General features: G+C 35.0%; 1 protein-coding gene across 3 annotated transcripts; it reads left to right on the top strand.

Annotated features, from left to right (window-relative positions):
- The first annotated feature begins 587 nt into the window (after positions 1–587).
- Positions 588–3,181, top strand: LOC131603717 (uncharacterized). 3 transcript variants are annotated; one of them, XM_058876136.1, is made up of 3 exons: positions 588–744; positions 995–2,776; positions 2,813–3,181. In XM_058876136.1, the coding sequence occupies exons 2-3, from the start codon at positions 1,059–1,061 to the stop codon at positions 3,033–3,035; spliced, it is 1,941 nt and encodes a 646-aa protein (XP_058732119.1). In that variant the 5' UTR covers positions 588–744; positions 995–1,058; the 3' UTR covers positions 3,036–3,181. The 3 variants fall into 3 exon arrangements, with proteins under 3 accessions (XP_058732119.1, XP_058732117.1, XP_058732118.1); XM_058876134.1 differs by having other exon boundaries at positions 995–3,181; XM_058876135.1 differs by having other exon boundaries at positions 601–744; positions 1,011–3,181.
- The last annotated feature ends 6,215 nt before the right edge of the window (positions 3,182–9,396 follow it).

Raw genomic sequence — 9,396 nt, 5'->3', positions numbered from 1 at the left:
AATAGGTGATTTCACATATGTTTTTTTAATTTTTTTCTTCGTGATTTCATTGTCTTAGTGCGACGTTGTGTTGGTCGTCGTCTTATTGCGACATTATTTAATTTTTCTATTTTGGAGTGGTGTTTGCTCGGTTCAGATTGACAATTTAGTTTCGACTCAATGTATATTCAACCGATGATTTTGACGTCGTCAATGCTGCAGACTTGGAGACGTGAGTATTTTGAGCATTTCAATTTCGTCATATTTGTAGACTTTGTCACATTTGTATGCATTTTGCCATTATATGCTATTAATGTGAGTGTGGTGAATTTGTTCAAAAATTCATCTTTTTAAATTATAGCGATTTTGAATTTGAATTATTCAATGCATTCTATCAATTTGAATGAATGTCGTTCTTAATAAAAAAACTTCATAAATTCAATCTAACATAAATTTCAATCTATTCATAAGATCTCCATAACTTCCAAATAAGTATTGGTGTCACTTAATTAATAAAAATAAGTATTGGTGTCACTTCATAACTTCATAATTATTCAAAATAAGTATTGGTGTCACTTAATTAATAAAAAGAAAACACTTGGGCCAAAATGGCCCATTTAACAAACCTTTATCCAATCCACACTCTTCTCTGCGACCAATTCCCCCAACTCCCACAGAACCCTAAAACAAAAACACTCGCAATTTCACTCCGATTCCGCCACGTGACGATCGCTACTTCATCTCCTTCACAATCACTTCCTCAAGGTTTTTCGATCTACTTTCTATACTCTTTCTACGTGTTTGCGTCGCTACTGTTCTTTCTCTTTGTTGTTATGTTGATATGTTCATCGCTATTTCAATGAAATTACTATCTATATTATGCACTATGTTAGGAACCATCCTCGTTGATTTCTAAGCTTATCTTTTACTTTACTCTCAACAAAAAACAATTGTTTATTATCTGATTGATTTGTTTGCATGAATTTTACTTATTTATAGTTTACATTTGATGCAGGTTGGATTTGTCACAGGGTTAAAATTTGGGGGAGTTCTTCAATTTAAGTTGAAAGATATTCTGTATGCCAGCCACTGCTATGGCTGTACATACAAAATATCGTCTCATTACTTACTCGTCGGAGATTGTAGATGGGCAGCCGATTTTTGTTTCGTCGAATTGTAGTCCGGCGAAGGCGTTGAAAAAGGAGCCGGCGGGTCATTCTTTTCATTCTGCTGCACTTAAACTTCTCGGTGTTAAGAAAGAAGAGATAAAGGATGATGGTAATAAGAAAGTTGTTGATGATAAGGATCAGGCGTATTTGCCGTCGGATTCTTATAGTAGTAAGAGTAAGAAGAAGAAATCCGGTGAAGAGCAGGAGCAGGATCATTATGCATTGTTGGGTATGAGTCATCTTAGGTATCTTGCTACGGAGGATCAGATTCGGAAAAGCTACCGTGAGACTGCGTTGAGGTTTCATCCGGATAAACAGGCTGCTCTTCTTCTTAATGAGAAGACTGAAGCTGCGAAGCAGGCGAAGAAGGATGAAATAGAAGCTCATTTTAAGGCGATTCAGAAGGCGTATGAAGTGTTGGTTGATCCTGTGAAGAGGAGAATTTATGATTCGACGGATGAGTTTGATGATGAGATTCCCACTGACTGTGCTCCACAAGACTTTTATAAGGTGTTTGGACCTGCTTTTATGAGGAATGGGAGGTGGTCTGTTACTCAACCGATTCCGTCTTTTGGTGATGACAAGACTTCGATAAAAGAGGTTGATAATTTCTACAATTTTTGGTACTCCTTTAAGAGCTGGAGGGAGTTTCCGCAAGCTGATGAGTTTGATCTTGAGCAAGCTGAAACTCGTGATCATAAGAGGTGGATGGAAAGGCAGAATGCAAAACTGTCAGAAAAAGCTAGGAAGGAAGAGTATGCGAGGGTCCGTACTCTTGTTGATAATGCTTACAAGAGGGATCCTAGAATATTGAGAAGGAAAGAGGAGGAAAAAGCTGAGAAGAAAAGGAAAAAAGAGGCCAGGTTCATGGCGAAGAGGTTAGAGGAGGAAGAAGCAGCCAGAGTTGCAGAAGAGGAGAAACGACGAAAAGCAGAGGAAGATAAAAAAGCTGCTGAAATTGCTTCTCAACTGAAGAAGGTGAAAGAGAAAGAGAAAAAGCTCTTGAGAAAAGAGCGAACACGTCTTAGAACTCTATCAGGACCTATTTTGTCACAACATATGCTTGATATTTCTGAAGATGATGTAGAAAAAATTTGCATGTCATTTAATATTGACCAAATGAGGGGTTTGTGCGAGAAAATGGAAGGCAAAGAGGTGTCAGAGCAAGCAAAAGCTCTAAAAGACGAACTGAGTTGCAAAAAAGATGAGGTTGATGAGAAAAGTAATCAGCAAAATGGCTCTGTCAAAGCTAATGGCAGCATTAGTATTCTTGCAGTCAACGTAGAGAAAAAAGAGAAACCTTGGAGCAAAGAAGAGATTGAGCTATTGAGGAAAGGAATTCAAAAGTTTCCCAAAGGAACTTCAAGGAGATGGGAAGTTGTTTCAGAATACATTGGTACCGGAAGATCTGTTGAAGAAATAATGAAAGCCACTAAAACTGTTCTCCTCCAGAAGCCCGAAACATCCAAAGCTTTTGACACATTTCTTGAGAAAAGGAAACCTGCTGTCACAATTGCATCTCCACTCTCAACCAGAGAAGAATTGGAAGGGATGCCAATATCAACGGTTACACCTGAAAATAGTGCTGCCACCTCAACACCAGCACCAACAACAACACCTGCATCGACCTCAACACCAGCACCAACAACAACACCTGCATCGACAAACAATAGCAACTCCGAAGATTCTCAAGGAGTTTCAGAACCAGAGGCTTGGTCTTCAGTGCAGGAGAGAGCACTGGTTCAAGCTTTAAAAACCTTCCCAAAAGAAGCTAACCAGAGATGGGAGCGAGTAGCTGAAGCTGTACCTGGAAAGACGGTGATTCAGTGCAAGAAAAAATTTGCGCTGATGAAAGAAAATTTTAGGAACAAGAAAGCTGCAGTTTGATTTAATCATTCATAGCCCATATCTATGGTATTTTTTCTTTTTGCAATTTAGATTATACCCGTCTAATTATCCATTGTCCATTGTTTTCTACTACTTAACTCGGAATTCATTTACTTATTTATATATGTACCATTTTTGGTTCGAAAGGGAACTTTTCTTCTTTAAATTTTGTTTAATTCCCATTGATCTTTCTCACTGAAAGTGTTTATAATAGGTTCTAGCCTCTAGGTTATGTGTTTATGAGGTTCTAGGTTCTGAGTGTTTAATTCCCATTTATCTTGTCAATGAGTGTTTATAATCTTGCTAGGGAGCTCTCTACTTTGTGTGGCAAGTGAATTTTTTTAGTTAGGTGCTGTCATTTTTATGTACCTTTTGTTATTTTAGTTAGGTGCTGCTATGTACCTTTTTGTTTAGGTGCCAGTTAGACTTAGATGTCAGATGAGTTCAGTTTAGTTCCTTCCTCTATTTGTTTTGAAGTTTCTCTGTTGAGTAGTTTATGGATCGGTTGCTATCTATTAAGTAATGGCAAAGTCATGTGTTTCCAAAGCGTGGGTTAGTTATCTGATATAATAGTGTAATTACTAGCTTACGACATTATCATTTGAATGCTGTTTTGGTAGACTATAGTGGGATAGTCACTACTACTATTGAATTTACTTCCTTTTGTCATGGTGTGTTATAGATAGGAATGTGATATTAGAGAGAGAGCCTATTATCAATGTCTTAATTACTACTTGGGATAGAGGGAGTAATATTCACTAGAAACACCTGTGTGAACCTATTTTGTCGCTGATGGAGAGAACATAGACGGTCTTAGGGCAGCATTAGTGTTGTGTAAATTGTCTGTACCACGCTGAGAACATAGTAGTTTACATTGAGTCAGAATGTTGGCTTCTCAAAACATAGTGTACCTTGACTGAACTAGGCCAATTGTTGTGTGTGATTCTCTCATACCTTACTCTTAACAATTCAAGTATAACAAAAACACACATTATTTATTTTAATTAAGTTCGAAGTCATTATTACGCTTGAGAATGGTGTCATCAAAAGAAGCTTCAATAACATATTATTTCATCAGAGTATGCACTTGATATAAATATTACCAAATTTAAATTTAAATTTTTAATAGGGTTTCAATTTAATCCCCTTTCCTTGTGATAAATACTTCTACTTAAAACTAATAATCATTGTTTGTCATCAAAATTGTTATTTAACATAATTTATTTCAAGTACATTATGATATATTAATATCAACAAAGCCCAACTAATTAATTAAGTCTCATAATTATCCATAACTCTAACTCCTCATTACATAATCATTACTAAGCTTATGTTACTAACCTAATTGATCATCTTACAAATGAACAACAGTATGAATTTTATGATGACATGCTGCAATGGATTTGCAAAGAGGCCACCAAGTTGGGGTTTGGTGAAGAAGTGCATTTGTGACATTGGGATGTGAAAAAAGTGATAAATATAGACCTCTTTTCCGGAATTTCAAACTAGATGAAACCGGTTAAAAAAAATGTGAATGTCCATTATGTTGTGTGATTATTGGTTGGCAAATAATAAAATGGAGATTGAATGTGATATGTGAATTACATAACCATGATGATTTATGTGCAAAGTTAACTGGTCATTCAATTGCATGTCGCCTCTTGCCGGAAGAGAAAAAATGTGTTTTTGACATGACATTGTATTTGGTACCTCCCAAAAACATACTTGCAACTTTAAAGCGAAAAAGGCTCTGGAATATCTCAAATATCAAGCAAGTGTACAATAGACGTTATCAATACAAACACCTCTTGAAACTTCTAGATGATAATAATCACGTATCTAGGCACCGGAGATGCAAGGATGGAGTAATACTAAGATATATATTGGACTCATCCTATTCTTGAAACTTCTAGATGATAATAATCACGTATCTAGGAACCAGAGATGCAAGGATGGAGTAATACTAAGATATATATTGGACTCATCCTGATTCCATAAAATTGTTCAATACGTTTTTTACTATGCTTATAATTGATTCAAAATATAAGACCAACAAGTACAAGTTTTCACTATTAAAAATTATTGGTGTTACGTCTACTGAGAAGACATTATGTCGGCTTTGTATTTGTAGAGTGCGAAAAAGAGGACAATTTTGTTTGGGCTTTAGAGGTTTGTCGGTCAATGTTGAAGGACCAAGAAGAAATGTCGAAAGTAATTGTTATCAACTGCGATACCTCTTTAATGAATTCAGTTGCAAAAATTTTCATACTTCTTATCCATTACTTTGTAGGTAGGGTTAAATCCACTGTAGGGATAAAATAGATAGAGACCGAAGATGAAAAAATGATCAAGGCGAACGTTATTGTGAAAAAAATTATGAGTAGAAATTTTATAAAAAATGTATGATCTATATCAAGTTATCATAAATTCTGTTAAATAATTAATTATATTGACAGCTTGTTTTGATTATATATACGAGCACAGACTTGTAAAATAGCAGTGTTTAGCGTAAAAATGTAAAAAATATATTTATTAAAAAATACTATAAATTAAAGACACTTTGTTTATTCTTTTAAAAATTATTACTTTAAGCAAATTCTCGTTCAAAGATATCTGCAAAATAATAAAGCAAAAGAAAAGTAATCGAGATGAAATAAAAAATTAGAGAATACAAATATATATATATATATATATATATATATATATATATATATATATATATATATATATATATATATATATATATATATATATATATATATATATATAGAGGAGGGATATTCTTACTCCAGGAGTAAGTTATTAACACTTACTCCAAATCTGGATCATTGATTCTTCTCAATCTAATGGTTAAAAGTAATAAGTAATGATTTTCTCTCTCCACATTTAATTACTTAATATTTTTAACCATTAGATTGAGAAGAATCAATGATCCAGATTTGGAGTAAGTGTAAATAACTTACTCCTGGAGTAAGAATATCCCTCCTCATATATATATATATATATATATATATATATATATATATATATATATATATATATATATATATATATATATATATATATATATATATAACTATTCTCTCTTTCTATTTCTTTTACATTTTGTTGTTATAGTAATAATTTTATTTTGTAATGTGCTAATTGATTTTTTCAGTTTTATTATTAGGATATTTTCCAATATTTTCTTTAAAACTTTATATTTTTGCGGTTCGTTCTAATTTTATTGCTTTGGCTTTTCCATTCATATTTTACTAGTTAACTAAAAAAATCTATTTTATTATTTTATTGTTATTATGATGCATAATTTATTAGTGTTGGTCTTTTTTTTTTTCTGCCATGTTTTATTTTTACATAATAGAAAAAACTATTTTTTTTATACGAGAAAAAACTAAATTGTTTAGTTGATTACATAAAAGAAAATAAAAGATATTGTTGAAAATATAAATGCAATAAGACATCTTTTTCATTTGCCCCTCATATTAGAGAAGATCACAAAACGTGGTGAATTCCATGTTTCTAAGTTTTCTTTTCCCTGCTCACAAAACAGAAGAAATTTAGTAATTTTTTCAAACTTCTTTCTTTGCAATTTCTCTTAAAAAAATCTTTAAATTATGTTTAGGAGTTTGAAGGAGGGAGGGGAGGATTGTATTACAAGATGAATGTGATTCATCTTGTTGGTGATGAAAATGCAGAATGCAGAGAAGATGAAGAAAATTCAATATGGAATGTATTTCCCGCTTCTGTGTTGTTTTCATACAAGAGTTACATAAGAATATATATGGAACTATATTGGGCCTGACCTAACATGTTTAAGCCCAATAATAATAGTACCTAAGGCCCAGTGGACCTATTGTTTAACACCCCCCCATAAACTTGAGGGTATATTGTATGTAACCCAAGTTTACAAACATTTGAATTAAACAAAGAGGGGTCTAACGGTTTTGTAAACAAATCTGCGAGCTGTTGTGATGAAGATACCGGAAGTAATTGGAAGAGTTGCTGCTGAAGCTTTTCGCGGACAATGTGGCAGTCGATCTCGATGTGTTTCGTCCGTTCGTGGAAAGACGAGTTATTAGCAATGTGGATTGCGGAAGCATTATCACAATAGAGAAGAGCTGGAGTTTTGAATTGTATGTGGAGTTCATGTAGTAGATTGGTCAGCCATTGGAGTTCGCATACGGTTGAGGCCATAGAGCGGTATTCAGCTTCGGTTGAGCTGCGTGAGATTGTTGGTTGCTTCTTTGATTTCCAAGAGATGAAGGAAGAGCCTAGATATATGCAGAATCCAGTGATGGATTTTCTTGTCTCGGGGCAGGTGGCCCAGTCAGAGTCGGAGAAAGCTTTGAGTTGTAGAGTAGATGTGCTGGAGAAGAAGAGACCTTGAGCTGGAGTGCCTTTCAGATACCGTAAAACACGTAGAGCACTGTTGAAGTGTAAATCTGTGGGGTTGGACATGTGTTGACTGAGTTGTTGTACAGCATAGGAAATGTCAGGGCGTGTGTTTAATAGGTATATTAACTGGCCAATGAGTCGTCTATATTTTGTGGATTCAGTAAGAGGAGTGCCGTCTGTTGTTGTGAGCCTTGTGTCACGTGTCATTGGTGTCGAGGCAGGTTTGCATCCAAGGAGTCCAGTCTGTGATAGGAGATCAAGAGTGTATTTGCGTTGGTTGATGTGTATGCCAGATTTGTTGCGCGCAATCTCTAGACCAAGGAAGTATCGTAGTATTCCTAAGTCCTTGATGTGAAAATGCCTATGAAGAAGAGCTTTGGTGTGATCAATGATGGTGATATTTGTACCTGCAATGAGTAGGTCATCAACATAAATGAGCACAAAAGTAAGGTTGTGGTCATAATAGTTAATAAACAGAGAGTGATCCGAGGAGCATTGTGTAAAATTGTTCTGCAAAAGAACCGTTGATAATTTTTCAAACCAGAGTCTACTAGATTGTTTTAAACCATAGAGGGATTTAAGTAATCTGCAGACTTGGTTAGGATATGATGGTGTGATTCCTTTAGGTAGAGCCATGTACACCTCTTCATGCAATTCTCCATGTAGAAAGGCATTGTGTACGTCTAGCTGGAAAAGGTGCATATTTAAAGAAGAAGCTAGAGCAAGGACAAGTCTTACAGTGGTTAGTTTAATGACAGGAGAATAGGTGTCAAAGTAGTCGATACCTTGGATTTGAGTGAAGCCTTGAGCAACTAATCTGGCCTTGTGTCGTTCTAATGAACCATCAGATTTATATTTAGTCTTATAGACCCACTTGCAGCCTATACACTTCTTACCTGGTGGCAGTGGCATGTATTGCCATGTTTTGTTGTTTATTAATGCTTGCAGCTCATCATTCATGGCTTGTTTCCAATGAGAATGTTGGCTTGCTTGCTTGTAAGATGTAGGATCAGAGGAAACAGTAATAGCAGACACAAAATTGAAATATGCAGGAGATATTGATGTATATGAAATGAAATCTGATATGTTATATATAGCATTAGTAGTGTAGTTATTGCATATGAAGTCTTTGAGATGAGCAGGGGCAGATTTGGCTCGGTTTGATTTTCTGATTTGGGTGGTAACAGGTGGATTTAAAGTAGTAACAGGAACAGGGTTGGTGTTGTCATTAGTATGGGAGGTATTATCAGTCTGATTTTGGGGAGAAGATGGTTCAGTTTGGGTATTATTAGTGGTATTCTGACTTAAGGGAGTAGGAGAGGTATAAGTTGTATCATTAATGAGGGGAGTATTAGTATTTCTGGTTTGGTGGTTATCAGGAGTAGTAGAGGTGGATGGGAAGTCAAAAAGGAATGGGGTGGTAGTTGTTTCAGTTTCATTGATTTGTTGTTCAGTGTGGTTTTGTTCAGTGGAATTATATGGTGTGTATGGGAAAATTGTTTCATAGAATATACAGTTCCTAGAATTGAAAATTTTTCTAGAATGAAGATCAAACAAAAGGTAGCCTTTTATGCCTAAAGTAAATCCTAAAAAAATACATTTAGAGGCCCTAGGGTCTAGCTTATCTCTTTGTCTTTGGAGGGTGCTAGCATATGTGAGACAGCCAAAGGTCTTTAGGTTGTTGAATGTGGGAGCAGTATGGAAAAGAAGGCTATATGGTGTTTTATTTTGTAAAACAGGGGTGGTTAATCTATTAATGAGATAAGTGGAATGGCATAATGCATAAGACCAAAAACACTTTGGCAAATTGGCATGAAATAGAAGAGCACGAGTCATATGAAGCAAATGCCTATGTTTTCTCTCAACAATGGAGTTTTGTTGAGGTGTCTCAACACAACTCCTTTGGTGGAGAATACCTAAAGATGCATAGTATGCAGGCATGAGAAATTCTGACCCATTGTCACTT

This window comes from Vicia villosa, linkage group LG5 (assembly GCF_029867415.1).
Source record: "Vicia villosa cultivar HV-30 ecotype Madison, WI linkage group LG5, Vvil1.0, whole genome shotgun sequence".
Classification (NCBI taxonomy): Eukaryota; Viridiplantae; Streptophyta; class Magnoliopsida; order Fabales; family Fabaceae; genus Vicia; species Vicia villosa.
The sequence above is the reverse complement of the archived record's forward strand: the minus strand, read 5'-3'. Positions and strand labels throughout refer to the sequence as shown.

Bases quoted from the DNA above. Each gene is read 5' to 3' on its own strand.
- LOC131603717 (XM_058876134.1), top strand. From the start codon at position 1,059: ATGCCAGCCACTGCTATGGCTGTACATACAAAATATCGTCTCATTACT.